Here is a 26,482-nt window from a genome sequence, read left to right as displayed (position 1 = left end):
GGTCTCAAATATAATTTGCTAAGTTTCCAAATATACCCTCAGCCTTATGTTTTGGTCATTTTGATTCATAACACTTTAAGCACGCTTTTATTGTGTCATTTAGACACAAAAGGCAGACATGTCAAGGTAAGTGTTACTCATATTTGTCGAGCTGAAAGCCTGAAATGGTCCTGAAAACGAACTACTCGTACTTCTTGCTGGAAAATATAATTTTTGCTGGTCGGATATCAAATCTAAATTTTTCTATCGATTAAAATGTTGGAGCAGATTTAATTTTCAATTTCACGTGCTATTGAATTCTCTTGGAACGAGTGAAGGTGAATCGAAGTGTTCCTGGTGGTTTCAGAGTTCATTGACTAGTGGTATTAAAATTTTGATTTTATCACCGGTGGACTGAAGCATCTTCGAGGAATCTTTCCTGGTGAAATTGACCAACCCATAAATTGTAAGTAACTATTTTACTGTCAAAAAAGTCAGCTCCGACATTATGTTGAACACCGACGAAGCTTCAGTTGGCCGGAAATGGAGTTCCGTCGGTCCAAATCAAAAAAACTATTGCGAAAAACTTTCTGCTGTCATGGATAATATGTTTAAGCTTTCTCTCACTGACTTCATCCAGCCAAACTCCACGATAATGTAAAAAGAATTTTCAGTTGTTTCGAGCATATAAGGTATTCGACAAAATGACACAGTGAATTTCCTATCAATTATGTAGCAATAAATTGGTGCTACTGATGCTGGATTGCAAGCGTATTCTCAGACAAGTGCTGATCATAATCCTTCTTCTTCCTTAGAGCTTCAGGCTTCAGCTGGTCGGTAATGGTGGTGAGACGACACAGCAGGCTCAACCTCAACTTAGAATTTTAGTGAAAACACTAACTTGATCGATTTTGCAGTCGTAAAACCTACTACCTGAGTTTGCTTCTGTCCAAGATATTTTTAGTTTCACATCGGCAAATAGAAGCAAAAATTTGAGAGCCCGGTACTCTTTTCGATATTGCACCGACAACCTTCTTCAATCGAGCAAATTAGGTGAAATTTGAAAAAGATAAAAAAGGAGACCTTATAGCATATATGGATGTAGAAAGCCAACTGAGATGGAGAAAGAAATATGAATGATCGACGAGAATGGAAGAAGAACTCGACCAGAACCTTTTTCTGATGGTTCTTGTTTCTTTTTTACTTTTTTCTGTATTTTAGTTTTTTCTATATTTTGGTGGATAGGGAGAATCAGTGGTTGAGGTTAGGCAGGTAAATGATAGATTGATGGCGATTAAGTTAGTAGTTGGAGGCACTCTGAATGTCGTTAATGCGTACGCGCTGCAATCGGGCTTGGACGAGGAGGTTAACAGGCGCTTCTAGGAGGGGTTGGATGAGGTGGTGCAGGGTATTCCGGTAACAGAGAAGTTATTTATATGAGGAAATTTCAATGGTCATATTGGATCGTCTGATGGGGGTAATGGCGAGGTGCACGGTGGCTTTGGCTTTGGGGATAAGAATGGAGGAGGTACTTCTTTCTTGGATTTCACTAGGGCTTTTGAGTTGATGATCGCGAACTCTACTTTTTCGAAGAGGGGGGAGCATTTGGTTACTTTCCGGAGTATGGTGGCTAAGACCCAGATAGATTATATCCTCCTCAGGAAGGTGTGATAGGTGGTTGTGCGAGGATTCGGGAGGTGTGATAGGTGGTTGTGCGAGGATTGTAAGGTGATCCCGAGTGAGAACCTCGCGACTCACCATAAGATCCTGGCGATGGACGTCCCTATCGTGACAAAGAGGAAGAAGAGGTTTATACGGGGTCAACCGAAGATCGGGTAGGGTGCTTTGGCTAAGGATAATGCGCATGAGTTGGAGGGGCGGTTGTTGGCTATGGGTGATTGGAAGAGGGGTGGGGATGCTAGCGCTATGTGGACGGCGACGACGGACTATATAAGGGAGGCGGCGAGAGAGGTGTTAGGGGTCTTGAAGGGCTACTATGGCGGGTACCGAGGCGACTAGTGGTGGAATGATGTGGTTCAAGGTAAAGTGGAAGCAAAGAAAATGGCGTACCTTACGTTAGTGGAGAGTACCGACAAGAAGCAGAAGAGAGCAAACAAAGTTAGGTATAAGGAAGCTAGGAAGGGGGCAAAATTAGCTGTCACAGAGGCTAAGACTGATGTGTTTGGTCGGTCGTATGAGGAACTGGGGGGCAAAGGTGGGGACAAGAAGTTATTCCGGCTGGCCAAAGCGAGAGAGAGGAAGTCTCGTGACCTGGATCAAGTGAGGTGCATCAAAGACGAGGAAGGTAGAGTATTGACGGAAGAGTCCCAGATTAAGAATAGATGGCAGACGTACTTTCATAAACTTCTGAATGAAGAGAGGAGCAGTAACATCGTGCTAGGGGAGTTGGGACACTCCGAGAGTCACCGAGACTTTGGGTATTGTAGGCGTATTAAGGTTGATGAGGTAGTGGTAGTTGTGTGTAAGATGAGTCAGGGCAAAGCGACCGGACCAGATGAGATTCCAGTAGAATTTTGGAGTTCTATGGGTAGAGCAGACTTAGAGTGGCTGACTGGGCTGTTTAATATTATTTTCAGGACGAAGAGGATGCCAGATGAGTGGAGATATAGTATGATGATTCCGCTATTCAAGAACAAAGGTGATATCCAGAATTGTAACAACTATAGGAGCATCAAGTTGTTAAGTCATATCATGAAAGTTTGGGAGATGATGGTCGAAGGGAAGGGTGAGGAGGGCAGTGTCTATTTCTGAAAATCAGTTCGGGTTCATGTCGGGACGTTATACTACGGAAGCTATCCACCTTATTAGGAGGTTAGTGAAACAGTACAGGGATAGGAAGAGGGATTTGCACATGGTGTTTATTGACCTAGAGAAGGCGTATGACAAGATCCCTAGGGACGTTCTTTGGAGATTCCTGGAGGTGAAAGGGGTGTCGGTAGCGTACATTAGATCGATAAAGGATATGTATAATGGAGCTAAGACTCGGTCAGGACTGCGGAAGGTGACTCCGAGCTTTTTTCGGTGGTTATGGGGTTACACCAAGGATCTACGCTTAGCCCGTTCTTATTTGCACTGGCGATGGATGCCCTGATGCACCATATTCAAGGGGAGGTGCCATGGTGTATGTTGTTCGTTGATGATATAGTTCCGATTGATGAGACGCGTAGCGGTGTTAATAAGAGACTGGAGGTTTGGAGGCAGACCCTAGAGTCCAAAGGTTTCAAGTTGAGTAGGACTAAGACGGAATATCTGGAGTGTAAGTTCAGCGGCGTGACGGGGGAAGCGGACGTGGTAGTGAGGCTCGACTCACAAGTCATCCCCAAGAGAGAAAGTTTCAAGTACCTAGGGTCAATTATTCAGGGAGATGGGGAGATCGACGGGATGTCATGCACCATATTGGGGTGGGGTGGATGAAATGTCGATTAGCGTCTGGAGTCCCGTGTGACAAGAATGTACCACCGAAACTCAAAGGTAAGTTCTACAGAGCGGTGGTTAGGTCGTCTATGTTATATGGGCTGAGTGTTGGCCAGTTAAGAATTCACATATCCAGAAGATGAAAGTAGTCGAAATGAGGATGTTGAGATGGATGTGCGGGCTTACTAAATTGGATAAGATAAGGAATGAAGATATTCGGGAGAGGGTGGGCGTTGCACCCGTGGACGACAAGATGCGGGAAGCGAGGCTTAGATGGTTCGGGCATGTGCGAAGGAGAACCATAGATGCCCCGGTTAGGAGATACGAGCGATTGGCTTTGGCAGGCACGAGTAGAGGTAGAGGGCGGCCTAAGAAGTATTGGGGCGAGGTGATCAGGCAGGACATAACGCGATTTCAGATTTCCGACGACATGACTCTTAACAGGAATATGTGGAGGTCGAGCATTAGGGTTAGGCTAGGGGGTAGTAGAGAGTTTTTCCCTCTTTGTACCGGGTAGTCTGATAGAGTTTTGTCTATGTCTATTAGCGGTCTATGTTGTGTTCACACTATTTTGTTGTTTTGCACAATATTGTGTTATTGCATTCCCTTTCACTTATTTGGTGTCTCTTAAGATGATATTATTACTTCTCTGGCTTCTTTTGTTGTTACGGATCTTTTATTTCGTTTCTTTTATGATATTATTGTCTCTTCTGTTGAGCCGAGGGTCTCCCGGAAACAGCCTTTCTACCCTTCCGGGATAAGAGTAAGGTCTACGTACACTCTGCCCTTCCCAGACCCCACTAGTGGGATTTTACTGGGTATGTTGTTGTTGTTGTTGTTGTTGTTGTTGTTGTTGTTTTAGTTAAATCTACGTGTCTACGTTTTATTTGTTACCATAGCATGTGAATTATACCCATTTTTTGTGTTAGGATGCTTATCAATTTTGTATCTAAATGACACAGTAAATACCTACTTAAAATGTTCAAAATGGAACAGACTTGAAATAGAGTGTTTATCTGAAAAGTGTGAACAAGTTTAAGGGATTGTCATGTATTTGGCCAAACTTATCTAATCTATAATTATAGCTATATCTATACTATATTAAAAGCACGAAGAGCTTTAGCGAAATATTGTTCGCCTTTTTTTACCCTTCGTCAATATAGTTCACGTTTAGATAAAATTGTAATTATAAAATTATACTAGCTTTTTTAAAATATTAGCAAAATATGTTAAATTCTACGCTTGAATTTGTTAAAGATTTCATTCCAAATTTGAAGACTTAAGAAGTCCTTCATATATAAGGAATCTCACAAAATATGTTAAATTCCACGCTTGAATTTGCTAAAGATTTCATTCCAAATTTGAAGACTTGAAGAAGTTCTTCATATATAATGAGTCTCCAAGTAAATTAGGGTATCTCCAAGTTCTATCAGTTTATGTATATATTGTTGCTTAGAATCTGATTTCATTAGTATTTTGCAAAAAGTATAATTTTACTTATGAATTCCCTTAGATTTATATATGTATATTTAAGTGCTTACGATCTGATTTTGTTTGTGGATGAGTCACAATAGATTTTTGTGTTTCATCAGCGATTTGTGCTCTTAACTTTATTCTTGTGTTTCTTTGGATGCGCAGTCAAAGTTTTTAATTTTCTCCATACCACTCTCATTTGTGATCTCTTTTATTATTGTTCTATTTTACCATGCAGTCTCCCCTTTTTTTTTTGGGCTTTATTGCTCTTTATAGTGTAGTTTCAAGAACTAATATCCAACAATAACTTTGACTTTCGATTTCAGAACTTTGTAGAAAACCTTCGCTCCACTTCTTGCCGATCCTCTGCTTGCTTTTGTTGGTAATCTAACAGGTCAGGTATGGCTTTTTGAATCATTCAAACTTCTTAGAATCTTTTGCTTATAGTTTCTCATTTATAATAATATTTCGAGTCCATTACTCAGATGATCACTGAACTATGTGAAATTATGAAGTAAAGTCACTTTTCTTTCGTTTGTAACAAGAAAGTCCATCAACGATCCGTATTACACTTTGATGATCACTTAACCAGATTTATTAATTTTTTTCCAGTGAAAAATGCTGACTTGGCAGTCCACATAGACGTTTGGACTATATAGAAGGATTAACACCCGAACAAAGCATATAAACCCACCCATACACCCGACCCGAACCATTTATAAAGATTAAAATCCACCAAAAATCTTACAGCGCTCTTTCTTATAAACGGGTCGAATCGAGACAGATTGAGTGTATGGGTGGATTTTATATTTTCTTTTGGTGTTAATTATTTTATGTAGTCCAAAAGTAAATGTGGACGGCCAAATCAGCATTTTCCACCAAAAAATTAATAAATCTGGTTGAGTGATCATCAGAGTGCAATAGGAATAGTTGAGTGACTGTCTTGTTACAAGTGAAAAAAAAGTGACTTTACTCAATAATTTCACATAGTTCAGTAACTGTGTGAGTAATGAACTCTAATATGGAGTATAATTTTACTCTTAGCTTGCTTTGTCTTGCCCCTCTACGGAGTAAATTTATCCTTTTCTGTAAGATACAATTCTTTTACAGGATTATAATGTCTTATTGTCTTACATAGTGATTATTAAATTTGTTATACAATTCTTAGTGACTTTCTAACGGGTTATTGAACATGCTAAAATTATCAAAACTAATTGCTTCCTTTCATGCTTTGTAATGCATGTCTCTCTATGTGTGTTTGTGCGAGTGCACATTCTTGTATATATTTCTAGATAGCATCTAAACATGACTGGAAGATTGTGATTAAATGTTAAAAATCTACCAGAGAAAAGGCCTCTAATACTAACAGTGGGTAGTTGGACAAATCAATGACATATAAGCAAGTTAATTCGAAGAAACAATATGACCACATAAATAAGAAGAACCTGAAAAAAGATTTTCTATGTTGCTTTATTTACCGTGAAGTTCTTTTTATTTTTTGATTTTTTCTTTATAGTAGCTTATTTTCATGTAGAAGTCTCCCTTAGGCTTTTTGCTTGTGTTGTCCTTGCTTTTACCACATGTTACACCTGATAACTTTTAAAATGGGCTCCTTAATTAGTTATTTAAACTACTGTTGGTGACTGCATTAATATTGGTAGTGGCGAAGCCAGGAATTTCATCTAGGGAGTTCAAATTTGAAAGAAGTAAAAAAAATCTCTGATAAAAGGTGTTCAATATATGTTATATAACACTAAAATCTAATATTTTACCTATATATACCGTATAATTTTTCGATGAAGGGTGGTCAGTAACTACGTAGCTTCGCCCCTGAATATTGGTATATAAAGAGTGGCATTTGTGTTTTTTATCCGGGTATTTATGTAGAGACTTAAGATTGCCTATTCACTTGGATATTTCTGCTCTTATTTTTGCTTTCCGAATGAATACTTGCAGTCAACACCATCCTTTATATGGAAGTAAATGTCCTTTACTTTCTAATAAGTATGCTACTTTTCCTCATTATTAATTATATGTGTGCTTGTCCAGTTAACAACAACAACAAAAAATTGTATGCCTGGTGCATCCTTTATATTTCAATAAGTTTTTTAACAAGACTAAAATATTTTATTCTCAAAATAGGTGATGTCGACCCAATTGACATAGACTTGACTGTTTAATATTTTCACATGAAAATATAAGATATTAACAATCAGTTTAGGGTGAACTAAAGATTAAACTCCTTGCCTTGTTTAGGATTTAGTATTCTAGGCACTTGATGGGCATTTTGAGCAATTAGGAAAAAATCTGTTGTACTTTAGCAAGAAATATTATTTGGTAATTTGAAGTAGTACACATTTTGCTTTTATTCATTACAAATTTTGTATCTTGAGCACAAGAAAGTATTTGATATCTTCATAGCCCATTGTTTACCGGTTGTTCTTCTTTGTCAGAAAGTCCAAAGAAATTTAATACGTGATTATTCAAAAAGTTATTAGAGTGAATTTTTTGTATTTCAGCTTTAAGCATGTAATGTAATATATAGTAGCTTACTAAAGCAAAAAGCTTCTGCAAAAAAAAAAAGAACAAATAAAAAAATATATACCTCATTAAAGCACGGAATTTCTTCAAGTTTTTAGTGACAACAAATTGCAACCGTTGATCTTATTAAGAAGAGTTTACTCGAGCAAATTGGAGAAAGAATCGCTTGATTGAATCCAAATATCTATACACTAATATCATTTATCATTTTCAGGAACTTGCAAAGTTTTTAATTTATACGTTACAATTCAAAGACAATATTTGAATAATATTTATGCTTCAAAAAAAAAAAGTAATTCTCATGGATACGGGTTACACGCACGACGCAAAATATCGTTCGTCTTTTTTGCCATTAAAAATAAATATTTTTATTGGACAAAATTGTAATTGTAATTGTGATTAAATTATTTTCCTAATATTTAAGACTTAAAAATCAACTAAAATATTGATTATTAAATCTTTCCTTATTGAACTAGGTAGGAAGTTCAAATATTTAGGAATCTATAATTTATCTTTTTTCGAATAATTTAAGCCAAGTAACTATTTAAGCAAGATTAACGCCTCTACTTACATATACACAAATCTTGTGTTTAGATTTATGGACGGGTTTCCTCATCTAAGTTCAATAAGAGATACAAAAGTTAGTTTGATATAACATTTGTTTTCAAAATTTTCACGACTATTTATTTTATTAATTAAAAGTTAATATCTTGTGGAAAACTATGTCAATTAGAAAAATAGTCTAATTAAAAAAATTGCTATACACATGATTTATATAATCAACATTTGCTAATTTAGAATTAACACTTCATTAGTTGATTGAACTCTTTTTAATGAATTTTTTTTTTTTTTTAAACTCTCTAATATTAAAAATTTGACGTTTATCAGAAACCATGAGGGTAATAATGATGACATATAAACATCTAAGTTTTTATTCAACCATGTCATTTGTCAACAATTTTAAGGTACTTAGTTTACATAAATACAAGGCCTTAATTTACATAATACAAGGCTTGATTGTTGATATTATATTTGATTTAATTTTGATAAACTAGGGATGACATATAAGATTTTTATATATATATATATATATATATATATATATATATATATATATATATATATATATATATATATATATCACCATATAGAAAAAAGATCTATAAATATCAAAAATTAAAGAAAAACTAAGAATCACAATTGAAAAAAGAAGGATTAAAAAAGTAGAGCATGTTTCTAATTTTTATCAATCTCTTTTGTAATACTTGAAAAAATCTAATAGTTTGTGAAAAATATCTTAACTTCATTTTTCTAAATAAAACATTTAGTTCATAATCATGACATATTAATATCTTATCTATTTTTATTCTAAAAAAAATCGAAACCTTATCTTCATAAATTAGAATTAAGTTGAAATTTATCTATTGATTTCTTTTACTGTAATTTCAAAAAGATTTTATATGTCATGTATTACTAATACAACTAATTTAATTTAATTTATCATCATGTTCAGAAGATATATATTGAGTTTAGCTGCTACATATGTTAATAAAATAGTTTTTTTTATCATTTAAACAATTATTTGCATTTATTTTAATCATTTAAGCAATTATTTGCATTTATTTTAACCAAAATTGTTATTTTTCAAACATTTGTTCGTTATTTATATATTTTTCTATTTTTTATTAATTGATGCAATGTCCACGTGCAACGCACGTATACTAAAACTAGTTATATTAAAAGCACGAATGCCCTTAGCAAAATGTCGTTCGTCTTTTTTATTATTTTAAAATAGAGTTCACACTTGACAAAATAGTCATTAACTATTTTCTTAATATTTAAGAATACTCATTTAAAATAATTTCCTACTATTTAGGAATAGTCATTTAATTAATTCCCTACTATATGGGAATTACCATTTAATTACTCCTTTAATATTTATAATATTGATCTTCAATTCTTTTTGGTTCTAGAATTTCAAGCACACATAGTAGGAAAGATTATAGTTCATTACATAATACGAAAGTTTCCGTCCAAATCCATTAATATTTAGGAGTATTATTAAAATTTTCCTTTTAAATTTAGGAGGGTCTTTTTTCAGTTAATAAAATTTTGTCTAATTCGCACACAATAGGAAGGTTTCGGTTTTTTTTAGTTAATAAAATTTTCACTAATTAACATACACTATGAAACTTTCGATACTTTCAACTATATTCAAATTTAGAAGTATTAAAATTTTCACACTTGAAAAATCTTTTTAGTAAACAAAATTTTAACTAATTCGCATACACATACTAGGAAAGTTTTGGTATAAATGTTTGACACTAATTTTTATAAAATATATTAGGTGAAAACGAGCTTTTGTGAACTTCTTTTTTATTAGAGTTTTTTGAATAAATTTTTAAACAATTATATACACAAGTACTTCTATAAAAGAAGTCATAATTACACCTCTTCATCATTATAAAACTTCGCCTTGTTGAAGCAGCAACTATAAAATTAAGGGTTTCAGGTTCTATTTCTTTGAGTAAATTTCTTTTATATTTAGTTGAATTTTGTATTCATGTATTTGTATTAGTAGTTGAATTTTGCTTTCACATATTAGTAGTTGAATTTTGCATGCACGTATTCAACCGATACATCTTTATTTTGATGTTCTTGATTGTGAATCTTGATTGCATAGTCGCCTTTTTTGCATTAGAATGTATGCTTCAATCATTTGTCAAGTTATTTCTTCTACTATTTTTTTGTGCTCTCATTGGATCTTTTTTTCCGTTTTAAACAACTTTTAATAGAACTTAAATTGGACAAAACTGTATTAAATTATTTTTCTTAAAATTATAAGATTTTGTAATTAACTAAAATTTTAGTTATAATTTTTTAAAGTATTTGAACTAAGTGAGAAATAATAATATTTAATACGCTAATCAATTAAGATTTTGCTTTATATAAATTCTTTCTTTGTTTGAACTATATAAAATACCTATAATTTATTTTTAAAAACTTTATCATTCAAATTTAATAGGATAATGGAATGCAAATTCTCCACGTACTCTGATTTTGTAACGGAATGTGAATAAAATCCTTTGTTTATTTCAGATAGCTATGTGGATTGTGGCCAATGATTTTGCTACTTCGAGTTCATGCATGATTCAAGACTATTACCGAAAAAATATCAAAGAGAGGATAAAACGTAGTTTTTTGTTGGGATATTAAATCTTTTACGGAATCAAAGTTCTTTAAAAAGAGCTTTACTTAGTAGTAAATTTACTTCAGATAAAAGAGATCAAAAATTTCATTTAATTAAACGCATACAAAAATGAAAAAAGAAAAAGATATATCTTCACTCGCTAAAAAAACGCACCTTTATTTTTTATTATATTTTTTAATTTTATTTTTTGGAGCACATCAATGCAATAATGCCATAATATATTTTTGAAAAAAAAAAGAAAGAAAAGAGGGGTAATCACAGTGAAGTATCTTTAAATCTCTTTTGCACCTGATTATCATATCATTTTAATGAACGAAAACAACTCCAAACCATATACATAAAAAAAATGGATCAAACAAAATATACATGAATTCATAACCACGTTTCCTTTATGTTTGCCGATCATTTTTAAAATTCTATATCGCTTTATATATATACACGGACATTAGTACAAAATATTTATACAATCAAATTACTTATAACAATAATAACAAATTTGATAACAGTACACTAACAATGCAAATAAACTTTATATTGTCAATTATACGTACATAAATCTTGTTATAATTAATACTTGTACAGTTTTTTTAACCCCACCATTGGTGTACAGCAACACCCTCATCCCTTAACATACCATACAAAGATAAACATTCCCAATATGCCCTCCTACTTTTCTTTTTATCACCTTTTTTAATACCTTGATGTTTACACTCCAAGAAGAGTTCATCAACTAACCTAATTGCTTTGTTTCTCACCATTTCTTCAACCACTTCAGCTTCTGCCTTCATTACCACATATTCATTTTCTTTCACATTCTTCTTTAGCCAATCAGACATTCCAATCAATTGTGCAGATGACTCTTTTGTCACTGTTTCAATCTTGAATATCTCGAATTTCGTATTCCTCGTTGGATAATGCTTCGAAAACCAACTCGAATCGGCTGATCCTTCGTTCTTTTCTTGTAAACCAACATCAATAAAGACCCTTCGTGGGTAACTTTCTAGGGGAATATCCATCAACTCTGATAAATAACGAGTCCGTTTGAGATATCTGCTAGATTTACCTGATGCTGCTCTTGGTGGTTCAAGTAATACATCTTCTAGTTTTTTCAATGCTGCCTCTTTTGCCTTTGGAGCAAAGTTGCACAATTTTCTATGATGTGTAGTAGGAGTAGTACTAGTTTTGGTAGAGGCATAAGTACTTGTCTTTTTCATGGCAATAATTGTGGAATCAAATTTTCGAACATAGACAACTTTGTAGTTTGATGGTTGTATAAATGTAGTCATGGGGTTGTCGTTAATTAGTTGGACAGCAACAATACCACCTACTTTCAGAGCGCGATCAATAAAATTAACAGATTCGGAGAAGCCGTTGGGAATTAGCGCAAAGTCAAAAGTTTCTTTAAGAAAGAGACTTTTTTGACGTGCCAAATCTGAAAAAGAAATCAAATCCATCTTGTAATCACTTGTAACTTGAGAATTGTAAATAGCTTGATCTTCATTTCCATTGGTAACAAGTAGGGACCTATCCCCCATTTTGAGAAGGCCTTCATTGGCCAAATCATGAAAAATGAGAGGCAAAAACTCCAACTTGATCGGATTATAATTAGCCATCTCAACTTTAGAAACGTTAATATATCCGTAGCTCGATGTTAAACCCCTGATTATCGTATTAATCCAGGGGAAAGAGAGAACAACCAATGCCAAAATGGCTGCTTGAGAAATCAACTTCAAAATCGACAAATGGTGAAATCTTATGATGACCAAATGCGTATCACCGTGAAAGCCTAAGGCATCCATGTATAGGCTTTTCATTTTGTCTTCTTTCTTGGTGTGAAAATTATGCAACAAACTCATTGTTTTATACGTCATGTTTATTAGATGAAACAAGTTAATCACATGAAAATCCCGCTTTCACGGTTAATCAGAAGTCAAATCGTGTTCGACCGACTGAGTCCTGAGAGAATTTTCGTTCTACCGACACGAATCTAAATTAGACGGGCCAGTAGGCAAAAGAAGAAGGTTGAAATTTTTTTGAGGCTAGCCGAGGAAGGTTGAAGGTGTTTGCAATTTTTGGAAAAGAGAGCATGCAAATTATAATTCAATCTAAGAGCAAAAGGGAAGAGGTAGAGAGCTTGGATTTGCAAGAATTTTAGCGAGTGCAAAACCTGGCAGCGGTGTGGTTTCCACCCACGAGGGCAACACGATTACTTTGCAATTTTGAAAATAACCACAATAATTCTTGTAGCCTTTGAACCTCCATTTTTTAAAACTATATAAATCCCCTTCCTTTTGTATGGTTTTCAGATCGACATGACTTTTTTATCTACTTCATGATATCTACTTTTGATACATTAATTGGAAACGAAAAAACATTTCCAATTAATAATATTTTTGGCAATCGATCTGAAAGAAATAAGGAAGGAGGAACAAGTACAAGAGAAAAAGACTAAAGATTTTATTTCTTTTTTGAGTGTTTCTTTTCTTTTATGATCTCTAAATGCTATTGTTGTCCTTCCTTTTAAAAGGCTATATAGCAACTAATATAGTACAAACGGTTTCATAGAGGAAAGCTGTTAGAAAAAAGAGAAAAGTCCTTTCTTGTTTGAAAGAATGGTTGGTAATGCGAAAATTTCTAACGCAAAACTAATGGTGAAAATTTGTTTACTATGTTGACCAATTTGGTTAGGGGAATGAACAAACAAATATGAAAGGTTAGTATTAACTATTTCACTATAACCATTGAACAAGAATTTGTTAGACGTGTTGGTGCATCTAACTATTGGCATCATTGTGGTGGGATACAATCATATTACTTATTAGATAATTATCGATAAATATCTTGATAAGCATTAATTGATAATTTGAGAAAAATAATGTCTAACCTGTAATTACAAGTTAAAATTGACAATTAGTGTAAATAATCTTTACATTATCAGCCTAAAAGTTGTAAAGGTAAATGGGTTTGCAATCCCTTAAGTAACTTACAATTATGGTGCAAGCTTATTGGTTAGACCTATGATAAGTTTCCTCCTAAGATTACTAATATTTCTCCAAAACGCATTGTCCTAGCAAATCAAAAGATAGTATACCATTTCATTCAAATTCAATGTTCCTCCACTAGACAATCTTATGTCTCGATTTCGATTTGGTCTTGCAACATTGTACTTAGATAATGTTCAAATCAAAAGATACATTATTCATAAACAACATAACTGTATACGGTAAAAACCGGTTAGTCTTTCGTACGAACTGGTCGAGATAGTAATGTATTGGATTGGAGAAGCATCTTCATAATCAGGTTGAGATACAGAGTCAGGTCACCAAGCTTCGAGCCCTAAGGACCAATCAATGTCGAGCTCGATATTATTATCGAGCTCGAGTCCAAATCGAACTATGACGCAAAGTGAAGTTATCGAGCTTACGAGGCAGAGACCGACCAACACTGACCCCGAATCAATACAAGGATCCGGGCCAGAATCGAGCTCGAGTCAAGATTGAGAGCTCGGGTCAAGATCGAGCTTATAGACAAGAGCCGTTGCAATTCCACTAGAGGAGAGAATCTTGGCAGAAATTATGAAAAAACTGATTTATCATGGGTCTCCCACTATGTATATTTAATTATATCTAAAGTAGAATCCCTCCACTATAAAGGGTATGGTTATTATTTATGTAAAGGGCAAGTTTTTGCATACTTGGTAACTGAGATATCACACATTTCATATTGAAGAACTATCCTTTCTAGCTTCATATCTTTCATCATCACAATCAAAGATTTGATATTTCTATTTATCCATACGATTTGTGTTGAGTTATACCACATATCCTTAGAACTACGTACAAATTCAACTCTATTCGTTTTTTGGGTAAAGATAATAGTGGTTATTTGATACGAATCTGTAAAAACACATCGTTTTGCGCTTAGTGTCTTGGATTTCGGATTAGCAATGATCAATTATCAATCAAATGGCCTTACCTATTGACAACGAAGCTGATCTTCAAGATGAGAACAACAACTTGACACCCTGTACTGAAAGACCACTTGTCAATGTCGTTGGAGCTCGAATCGAAGTACCGATAGACATCAATTCGCATGTGGCCATTGAGGCGAATCTACATTCTGAACCTGAAAATAGCATCCATGGTGGCACTCGGTCTGCAACTCGAGATACCCATAACGTCGAGGAAAACAACATCATCTTGCATATGATTTTCGAAATGTTGCAAGATCAACAGGCAGCAATAACTCAGTTGTAGAGTCAAACCCAGATACCGAGTAGACCGGAGCCCTGTCAACCCCGAGAAATTACCCCTACAACGGAACCAGCTATAGTGAAATCAAACGAGCAGGAGTCGGGGACTAATCCCAAAATTGCTAAAGAATCAGGAGAAAAGAGGATCGAAGCAAACGATAAAAAGGTAAAAACATACAACTCCAGGGTTGATCAGATCCCGGGGGCACTGCCATTATTAAAGGGCTTAGATTCCAAAAAATTCATACAAAAACCTTTCCTACCAAGCGCGACTCCTAAACCGATCCCAAAGAAGTTCCGCATGCCAGAGATTCCTAAATATAATGGAACTACCGATCCCATCAAACATGTCACCTCATACACATGTGCCATCAAAGGGAACGATCTAGAGGATGATGAGATCGAATCCGTATTACTGAAGAAATTTGGTAAAACCTGTCAAAGGGATCAATGATATGATATCATAATTTTCCATCTAATTCTATCGATTCTTTTGCAATGTTTGCAGATTTCTTCGTAAAAGCACACGCCGAGGCCATAAAAGTCGAGACCAGGAAGTCAGACCTGTTTAAAGTAAGACAAAGGGATAACGAGATGCTAAGGGAGTTCGTGTCTTGTTTTCAAATCGAACAAATGGATCTACCCCCAGTCACAGACGATTGGACTGTTCAGACTTTCACTCAAGGTTTGAACGAACGAAATTTGAAGGCTTCACGGTGGTTAAAGCATAACCTGATCAAGTACCCAGCTATCACTTGGGCCGATGTACACAATCGGTACCAATCAAAAATTAGAGTCGATATCAGTTGGGGTCTGAGCCCGCTGCTCGAAGGGATATCAATCGAGAACAAGGTCCGATCAGGGATCGATACTGACTGTATAACGAAAACCACATAATCAATGAGTCGAGACATAACCCCAGACAAAGCAACAAAAGAAGTGATCGAGGTCAAGGGTATCGGCGGCTGATAAACAGAAGTGGGCTCGACAGGCCTACCGGATCTAAGGAAGCACCTCGGCTATCGGAGTATAACTTCAACGTTGATGCATCTGCCATCGTGTCGGCTATCGGACGCATCAAAGACACCAAATGGCCTCGACCCATGCAAACCGATACTGCCCAAAGGAATCCCAATCAAATGTGTGAGTATCATGGAACCCATGGCCACAAAATGGAAGATTGCAGGCAACTAAGAGAGGAGGTAGCTCTGTTATTCAATAAAGGGCACCTTCGAGAATTCTTAAGCGACAGGGCGAAGAACCATTTCAAAAATAGGGATTTCGGTAAGCAAAACGAATAAGAAGAACCACAACACATCATCCACATGATCATCGGCGGCGTCGATACCCCTCAAGGGCCGGTGCTTAAACGCACTAAGACATCGATTATGAGAGAAAAACAATCTCGAACTCAGGATTACGCACCCATAGGAACTTTGTCCTTCAATGATGATGATGCAAAAGGAGTCATACAACCTCATAATGATGCACTGGTAATATCCGTACTTATGAATAAAACTAACGTTAAGCGTGTGTTAATTAATCCAGGTAGCTCGGCCAACATCATTAGATCGAAGGTTGTAGAACAATTCGGTCTACAAGACCAGGTCGTACCCACAACCCTGGTTCTAAACGGATTCAATATGGCATGTGAAACCACCAAAGGTGAGATAATTCTGCCGATAAACGTGGCCGAAACCATCCAGGAAACGAAGTTCCACGTAATCGAAGGCGACATGAGGTACAACACCCTTTTTGGGAGGCCATGGATCCACAACATGAGAGTTGTACCTTCGAACCTACACCAGGTTCTTAAATTCCCAACATCGGGGGGAGTCAAAATAGTGTACGGAGAACAATCGGTCGCAAGGGAAATGTTGCCGTCGAAGAAGAAATTCTGATACCCTCACCCTCGTCAACAAAGGGATCGAACTCAAAAGGGGAACAAAATTCCAAATAGCAATTGCAGACGTTAGCTTTAACCCAACCAGAAATCAAAAGATCGAGGTAGATGATGATCAAAGGATCCCTTGATCCTTCGTGGTTCCCGATGATTCCAACGCTACCCAATCAACGATTGAAGAATTGGAGCAAGTCGTACTAATCGAACATTTGCCTGAACGAAAGGTATACCTGGGAACAGGATTAACCCCCGAACTCAGGAAAAGGTTTATTCAATTTCTTATTGATAACATAGACTGTTTTGCTTGGTCCCATTTAGATATAACAGGGACCCTACCAGATATAACGATGCATCGGCTAAGCCTGGACCCTAAGTTCAAACCGGTGAAGCAAAAAAGAAGACCCCAGTCCGAGGTAAAACACACATTCATAAAGGACGAGGTAACTAAACTTCTCAAAATAGGGTCTATTCGGGAGGTAAAATATCCCGAATGGCTAGCCAATGTAGTTGTAGTCCCTAAAAAAGGGAACAAACTTAGAATGTATGTAGATTATAAGGATTTAAACAAGGCATGCCCCAAAGATTCTTTTCCACTACCTAACATCGATCGCATGATCGATGCCAGGGTCGGCCACGAGGTCCTTACTTTTCTCTATGCCTATTCCGGGTATAATCAAATCCAAATGAACCTGGAAGACCAGGAAAAGACTTCATTTGTCACCAAGTATGGAACATATTGTTATAATGTGATGCCCTTCGGGCTAAAAAATGCAGGAGCTACTTACCAACGCCTAGTAAAGAAAATGTTCGAGGAACAAATAGGTAAATCAATGAAAGTTTATATTAATGACATGCTAGTTAAGTCCCTGCGCGCATAGGACCATTTGACTCTATTCGAGATTTTAAGGAAATACAACATGAAGCTCAACCCCGAGAAATGTGCTTTCGGGGTCAGTTCGGGCAAGTTCCTCGGCTTCATGGTTTCAAATCGGGGATCGAGATTAACCCCAATAAAATCAAGGCCATCGAAGACATCGCCATCGTGGACAGTGTAAAAGCCGTGCAGAGGCTAACGGGGTGGATTGCTGCCTTAGGCTGATTCATTTCAAGGTCGTCAGATAGGAGCCATAAAGTTTTCTCTCTACTCAAAAAGAAGAGCGATTTTGCTTGGACCCCGAAATGCCAACATGCATTAGAGGGATTAAAACGATATCTATCGAGCCTACCACTGCTTCATACTCCAAAAATAGACAAAAAACTTTGCATGTACTTGGCAGTATCGGAAATCGCGGTAAATGGTGTCCTAGTTCGAGAAGAGCAAGGTACGCAATTTCCCGTTTATTATGTAAGTAAAACCTTAGGAGAAGAAGAAACTAGATATCCACACTTAGAAAAATTGGCACTTGCATTGATAAGCGCATCTAGAAAGTTAAGACCGTACTTTCAATGTCACCTCATATGCGTGTTGACCACTTACCTACTCCGTAATGTTTTGCATAAGCCCGAACTGTCAGGCCGATTGGCTAAATAAGCCGTCGAACTCAGTGGGTACGACATCGAATATCAACCCCGTATGGCCATCAAGTCTCAAATTTTAGCGGATTTCATGGCCGATTTCACGCCGACCCTCGTAGCCGAAGTGGAAAAAGAACTCTTATTGAAATCGAGTACGTCATTAGGGGAATGGACCCTTTTTACGGACGGGGCTTCGAATGTGAAAGGGTCCGGGCTAGGCATCGTTTTAAAGCCACCCACAGGTAACACTATTTGGCAATCTATCAAAACTACTAGGTTGACTAACAACGAGGCCGAGTATGAGGCCATGATTGCAGGTCTCGAGCTAGCTAAAAGCTTGGGAGCAGAAGTCATTGAAGCCAAGTGTGACTCTTTACTGGTGGTAAATCAAGTAAACAAAACCTTAGAAGTTCGAGAAGATAGAATGCAAAGGTATTTGGACAAATTGTAGGTCACTTAACACCATTTCAAAGAATGGACTTTACAGCATGTTCCACGAGAATAAAACAGTGAGGCCGATGCACTTGCAAATTTGGGATCATCGGTCGAGGAAGGCGAGATAAACTCGGGGACTGTCGTTTAACTCTCGAGATCCATAATCGAAGAAGGTCATGTCGAGATAAATTCTACAAGCTTAACCTGGAATTGGAGGAATAAGTATATTGAATACTTAAAGAATGGAAACCTCCCATTGGACCCTAAAAATTCGAGGGCCCTACGAACCAAAGCTGCTCGATTCACATTAACTACAGATGGAACGTTATACCGAAGGACATTCGATGGACCATTGGCAGTATGCTTAGGTCTAGGAGACACCGACTACGTCCTACGTGAGGTGCACGAGGGAACTTGTGAAAATCACTCTGGTGCCGATTCATTAGTCCGAAAAATAATCAGGGCAGGGTACTATTAGATCGATATGGACAAAGATGCAAAGGAGTTTGTTCGAAAATATGACAAATGTCAAAGGTTACCAATGATCCATCAGCCAGGAGAATGACTTCACTCAGTCCTATCCCCATGGCCATTCATGAAATGGAGAATGGATATTGCCGGCCCTCTGCCATCGGCCCCAGGTAAAGCTAAGTTCATTTTATTTATGACTGACTATTTCTCTAAATGGGTTGAAGCATAGGCATTCATGAAAGTAAGAGAGAAAGAGGTTATAGACTTTATCTGGGATCATATCATATATCGATTCGGGATACCTGCCGAAATAGTGTGTGACAATGGGAAACAGTTTGTCGGCAGCAAAGTGATGAAATTCCTCGAAGACCACAAAATAAAAAGGATATTATCAATACCGTATCACTCCAGTGGGAACGGACAGGCTGAATCAACGAATAAAACTATCATTCAAAACCTAAAGAAGAGGCTGAATGACGCTAAGGGAAAATGAAGAGAAATCCTACCCGAAGTTCTTTGGGCATATCGAATAACATCAAAATCTAGTATGGGGGCAACCTCGTTCTCCTTAGTATATGGCTCCAAAGCCTTGATTCCAGTCGAAGTCGGAGAACCCAGTACCAGACTTCGATATACAATAGAAAAGTACGAGGCTATGAACACTACCCTCGAATTATCGGATGAAAAATGAGAAGTTGCTCTCGTCCAATTGGCCGCCCAAAAGAAGCGAATCAAAAGATACTATAATCGAAGAACCAAGCTTCGCCATTTTAAACTCGGGGACTTAGTGCTAAGGAAAGTCACCCTCAGTAACAGAAATCCAAATGAAGGAAAACTAGTACCAAACTGGGAAGGACCGTATCAGGTTCTCGAAAACGTCTGAAAAGGATCGTACAAGCTCGGCATTATAAACGGCAAACAACTATCAAGTAATTGGAATGTGTCGCACCTAAAACGATACTACTGCTAAGGTACGACCCTCCCATGTTCGTTTATATTTCAAAACTAACCCCTGTAGGAGTTCGATCAGGAACAAGGATGGATCATTCAACACAAAGCCCTAGGTCTGAAAGCACGCATTGCACTTTTTTTTCCTTAGACCGGTTTTATCCCAAATGGGTTTTCGGCAAGGTTTTTAATGAGGCAACCATTGATCGTGCTAACTTAGAATAATTCAACAATATCCGAGGCCTCTTTACAATCGACCTCGAATACTGGGGGAGCATTACCCCTCAAACATATCAAGTTAGATGCAAGAAAGTTACTTCATAACAACAGGGTTCCGATAGGAAAAATTGTAAGAGCCAAATGGTCAAAACGAACCATGCTCATGTAGTTGGTCCGAGCCCTGACACAAAATATGAACACATGTAGAATGACTTACAAAGAAAACTTTCTTCTTTACCCACATCTTATATCCAAGAAAAATTTCCTCTATTTCGAGATTTATTATGCAAAAAGGCTTAAGGGCCAACCACAACCCCTTAAATCGGGGATTGCCAACCGAAAATCAACGAAGCCTACGGGCTACTCTTATCTTGAGTTCGAGAAATCGCTCGCTCAATCATTAAGCCTACGGGCTACATTACTTCAAGTTTGAAATCACTCACTCGACTATTAAGCCTACGGGCTACATTACTTCGAGTTCGAGCAAGCACTCACTCGACCACTAAGACTATGAGCTACTCTTATCTTGAGTTCGAGAAATTGCTTGCTAAATCATTAAGCCTACGGGCTACATTACTTCGAGTTCGAAATCACTCACTCGACTATTAAGCCTACGGGCTACATTACTTTGAGTTCGAGCAAGCACTCACTCGACTACTAAGCCTACGGGCTACTCTTATCTTGAGCTCAAAAAATCGTTCGCTCAATCATTAAGCCTACAGGCTACATTACTTCGAGTTTGAAATCACTCACTCAACTATTAAGCCTACGGGCTACATTACTTCGAGTTCGAGCAAGAACTCACTTGACTACTAAGCCTACGGGCTACTCTTATCTTGAGTTCGAGAAATTGCTCGCTCAATCATTAAGCCTACAGGCTACATTACTTCGAGTTCGAGCAAGCACTCACTCGACTACTAAGCCTACGAGCTACTCTTATCTTGAGTTCGAGAAATCGCTCGCTCAATCATTAAGCCTACGGGCTACATTACTTCGAATTCGAAATCACTCACTCGATTGTTAAGCCTGCGGGCTACATTACTTCGAGTTCGAAATCACTCACTCGACTGTTAAGCCTACGGTCTACATTACTTCGAGTTCGAGCAAACACTCACTCGACTACTAAGCCTACATGCTACTCTTATCTTGGGTTCGAGAAATCACTCGCTCAATCATTAAGCCTACGTGCTACATTACTTCAAGTTTGAAATCACTCACTCGACTGTTAAGCCTACGGGCTACATTACTTTGAGTTAAAGCAAGCACTCACTCGACTACTAAGTCTACATGCTATATTACTTCGAGTTCGAAATCACTCACTCGACTACTAAGCCTACGGGATATATTACTTTGAGTTCGAAATCACTCACTCGACTACTAAGCCTACAGGCTACATTACTTTGAGTTCGAATCACTCACTTGACTATTAAGCTTACGGGATACATTACTTCGAGTTGGAATCACTCACTCGACTATTAAGCCTACGGGCTGCATTACTTCGAGTTCGAATCACTCACTCGACTATTAAGCCTACAGACTATATTACCTCGAGTTCGAATCACTCACTCGACTATTGAGCCTACGGGCTACTCTTATTTCAAGTTCGAAGCAAAGCGCTCACTTGACCATTAAGCCTACGGGCTACGTTACTTCGAGTTCGAATCACTCACTTAACTAAATTGCCTAAAGCCTTACGAAAATCGACATAAATGAAATAAAATCTTCATAAGGCAGAAAATAAAGGCAAGTCGGGAAAAGAAAAGATATTTATATATACATACAAGATTGTTTACAACATCCAAAATGGAAACTAAGGGCTAAGTTTCTTGGTTATCTCCGGGGGAGGTCTCTTCTCCATCGGGCTCCTCCCCACTCTGAGACCCTCTCTTGTTCCCATCACCGTCATCATCATCATCATCGTCATCATTGGAGGCCAAGGCCCCAGCATCGGCTTCAAGCTCTCTTCAGTAAGATCGAAGCCTCGAGCATGGATCTCCTCGAGGGTTTCCCTCCGAGATTGGCATTTGGCAAATTCAGCTATCCAATGCGCTCGAGTTCGAGCGGTCTCAGCTACTTCCCTTGCATGCGACTGAGCGACCTCATCAACGGCCCGATAAACAGCCACAAATGCATCTGCATCGGCCTTTGTCTTTTCAGCACTGGCAAGTTTAGAAGCCAACCGAGCCTCGAGCTCCTCTATTTTCCTTGCTTGAACTGAGCTTTTCTCCTTTATACTTTGAAGCTGGTTTTCGGCCAATGACAGTTGGGCTCGAGCAGCCTCTTTCTCTGTAGCAAAGCAATCCATATCTTCTTTCCACATCAAGGACTCCGCTTTTATCACATAACCTCCTCACGGAGTTTCCCGATCATCTCAATTTTTTGCTGCAGCTGTGAGATCGAAAGATTAGTCATCGTTCCAGTATCGAATACATAGGCTTTTAATAGTGTCATTACCTGCTCGGACAGATCAGTTTGATCTTGGTGAACTTTGGCCAACTCAGCTAGGAAGTCCTTGATTTCTTTTACCTTTTGCCCAAAAAGGAGTTTAAGGGCCTTCCTCTCCTCCGTGGCCCATTGGAGATCGGCCTCGTATCGATGCAGCTCAGCTCGGGATCAAGAACATACTTCTCGATGAGCTACCACGACCTACGAAGAAAGAGGAAACAAAGTAAGAAACGAAAAATAGACAAGAGAGATAATACCAATAATTTAAGGCTTACCTGATTCAAAGCCTGCTGCACTCCGTGAAAAAGATCCAATGCAACACTAGTACCGGCAACGTCCTCAACATCGGTAAACAGATCACAAAAAGGATCCTCTCTATCATGAGGCCCGTCTAGTTCGAGGGCCCCCAAAGCTTGGGCTTCCCGAATCGCCCCTTCGGAAAAAAACAGGGAAGGTGGGCGAGTCTTTGATTGCTACTGCCCCAAGTGAGTCACTTGGGGCATTCTCTTCGGTTCAAAGAGATTCGGGGAGAGCCCCTTCAGATATATCCCTCATCCGTTGACTTCGATGGGAAGCATCCTCGATCTCTGACAACTCAGGGACTCTGCCCGAATTTTTCTTCGATATATCCTCAGTTTGAGGCGGAGCCTTATAAACCACCATCGATCCAGCTGCCTATGGAGCGTCGGTGGTATTCTTCGATCGGGCCACCAGTACGAACCCGTCGTCTTCCTCTTCCTCATCTTCATCCCTTAGATGCTGAACTGATTCTAAGGTTAAAGGGATGGTATTCTTCCTCAACTTACGAGTTTACATTGCCTTCAGTTTTGGGTTTTCGAAAGTAGAGGCCCTTTTTCTCTTATTTCCCTCCGTCGGTTTAGAAACCCGGTCCGAGGCTTCTTTTTCGCCGGGTAGGCCTACACACAAGAAGATCGGTTGAATATGTGGAAAACATTTCGTTCGAACTCTCAAAAAATGAGAAATAGGCTTACCATGATTTTTGGCCTCTCTGCCCAGGCCTACACATAAGAAGATCGGTTGAATATGTGGAAAATATTTCGTTTGAACTCTCAAAACATGAGAAATACGCTTATCATGATTTTTGGCCTCCCATCGGCCCTTTGCCAAATCACGCCACAAACGTTCGGCGTATGTAGAGGTCGAAGCCAGGGCCCATACCCAGCTCTTAAGATCGGGAACGGCGCCGGGCATCCAAGGAACTGTTGCATCACAAAAGAGATATCAGCAAGAAAGAAACAAAGAGACAATACGATAAGGAATAAGCAGCAGAATCACACTTACGCTTCATATTCCATTCTTCGGGGAATAGCATCTTTTCGGCTGGGATCAGGTCCGAAGTACTCACTCGAACGAACCTGCCTATCCAACCTCGATCCTTGTCCTCGTCTATGCTCGAGAATAGTACCTTGGTAGCCCGACGTTGAAGTTTTATTAATCCACCCCGAAAGAGGCGGGGACTATACAATCTAATAAGATGATCGAGGGTGAAAGACATCCCCTCGATCTTGTTTTCAAAGAAACGGATGAGGATAATGATCTGCCAAAAGGAAAGATGAATCTGACCTAGAGTTATTCGGTATTGACGACAAAAATCGACGATAACAGGGTCGAGAGGTCCTAACGTAAAAGGGTAAGTATACACACTAAGGAACCCTTCCACGTGGGTGGTAATATCTTCATCAGAAGCCGGAATTACCACTTCTTTGCTATCCCAGTTGCAATATGTCTTTAACTGAGCAGGTTGCTTTTGGTTATCGAACATAAATACCTCGATACCGGCTATCAACGACCGGGAACCAATGAGCCCTTATCGACCTTAAAATCGAAGGTGAGAAGGCATGCTCCGGGAACAAACTCCTCAGGCCGTGGCTCCACCGGTGTTTTATCGGCGGCAGGATGTGAAGAAGAAGCCTCTTCTTTTTGAAGGACGACTTTTGATGTTTTCACCATATTTTGAATTTAGAAGAAAGAAATAAAGAAGATGTGGTGTTTCAGAGAAAGATTTTGCAGTAAAAATCACATAAGGTAAAATTTGCACTTAATTCAGAAGATATGAGAAATGCTTAGGAAATTTTGAGATTAGAAGATGTAAAAGTGATTAATGGTGAAAGAAGGGAATATTTATAGGTTGGGAAGTGGCGGTCCAATATCGGTAATGGCCGACCACCGTCTGACACGCATTAAATACCTCGAAAAACTGAACTGATGGGACAACTATCATGTACGTCACGATCGGATTCGATGCATATGTCAGTATATATTTGATCGAGCCATCGATAAATCATGTCGTTTCTCGCTACATCATTCCCGAAACGAGGGGACTATCTGTATACGGTAAAAATTGGTTAGTATTTCGTACGAACTGGTCGAGATAGTAATGCATTGGATCGGAGAAGCATCTTCATAATCAGGTTTAGATCCGGAGTCAGGTCACTAAGATTCGAGCCCTAAGGACCAATCAATATCGAGCTCGATATCATTATCGAGCTCGAGTCCAAATCGAACTATGATGCAAAGTGAAGTTATCGAGCTTACGAGGCAGAGACCGACCAACATTGACCCCGAATCAGTACAAAGATCCGGGTCAATCGAGATCGAGTCAAGATCGAGAGCTCGAGTCAAGATCTAGAGCTCGGGTCAAGATCGAGAACTCGAGTCAAGATCGAGCTTATAAACAAGAGCCGTTGCAATTCCACTAGAGGAGAGAATCCTAGCAGGAATTATAGAAAAACTGATTTATCATGGGTCTCCCACTATGTATATTTAATTATATCTAAAGTAGAATCCCTCCACTATAACGGGTATGGTTATTATTTATGTAAAGGACAAGTTTTTGCATACTTGGTATCTGAGATATCGCACATTTCATATTGAAGAACTATCCTTTCTAGCTTCATATCTTTTATCCTCACAGTCAAAGATTTCATATTTCTATTTATCCATACGATTTGTGTTGAGTTATACCACATATCCTTAGAACTACGTACAAATTCAATTCTATCCATTTTTCGGGTAAACAATAACTTGGTTTTGTGTCTTTAGTCATTTTAAACAAGTGTGGATTATTAGGAAATTGAAGTTTAAATATAATTAATAATTAAATTTTAAAGGACAAGATACCTTTTTTTCTTTAAAGGTTGTATCCTTTGACTATTGTTGTAGTCACTACTTTGTCTATATAAACAAAATTAATTGATCATGTTCTGTAAAACCAAATTCAACGTTACCTTTTCCGGAGAAAGTTTCTTCTTTACCACTTCAACTCTCTTTCTTCCACATTCAAAAGATCAAGTTCGACTTCTTAATTTTCTAGTGAATTTCTCCACTATTTGCTTAGTGTAGAAATACAAAGGTTTATCATATCCATTAAAGTTATTCCCATTAATGATTAATCCCATGCCAGTCTCGGAAAGGAAAGAGAGCAAATATCGTTTTGAGGAAAACGTTTCACATGTGTTTCAAATCTCAAGAGTTCTTCGTTCATATTTTTCGAACACTTTCGTCTGAAACTTGTTTCTGAACTTATTATCAACTTATACCTGCCAACCAAAAAATATTCATTTTGCTTTTTTCTTTTAGATCTTTTTTTGAAATTGAAGTATCTTTTTTTAACTTAGGTGACCTGAATGACCCT

The 26,482-nt window shown here is 37.8% G+C and overlaps 1 protein-coding gene and 1 long non-coding RNA gene across 2 annotated transcripts; one reads left to right on the top strand and one right to left on the bottom strand.

Moving 5' to 3' along the window:
• On the top strand, nt 1-7,307 carry LOC104085653 (uncharacterized). Its single transcript, XR_683906.4, has 2 exons — nt 1-445; nt 5,214-7,307. It is a non-coding gene; the product is annotated as an uncharacterized lncRNA (long non-coding RNA).
• Nucleotides 7,308-11,226: 3,919 nt separating this feature from the next.
• LOC104085654 (uncharacterized) lies at nt 11,227-12,510 on the bottom strand. The gene has a single exon (XM_009589743.4). It carries the CDS (start codon nt 12,508-12,510, stop codon nt 11,227-11,229), a length of 1,284 nt encoding a protein of 427 aa, XP_009588038.3.
• Nucleotides 12,511-26,482: the final 13,972 nt, after the last annotated feature.

This window comes from Nicotiana tomentosiformis, chromosome 4 (assembly GCF_000390325.3).
Source record: "Nicotiana tomentosiformis chromosome 4, ASM39032v3, whole genome shotgun sequence".
NCBI classification, from domain to species: domain Eukaryota; kingdom Viridiplantae; phylum Streptophyta; class Magnoliopsida; order Solanales; family Solanaceae; genus Nicotiana; species Nicotiana tomentosiformis.
This window is presented reverse-complemented; position numbering and strand designations above follow the sequence as displayed.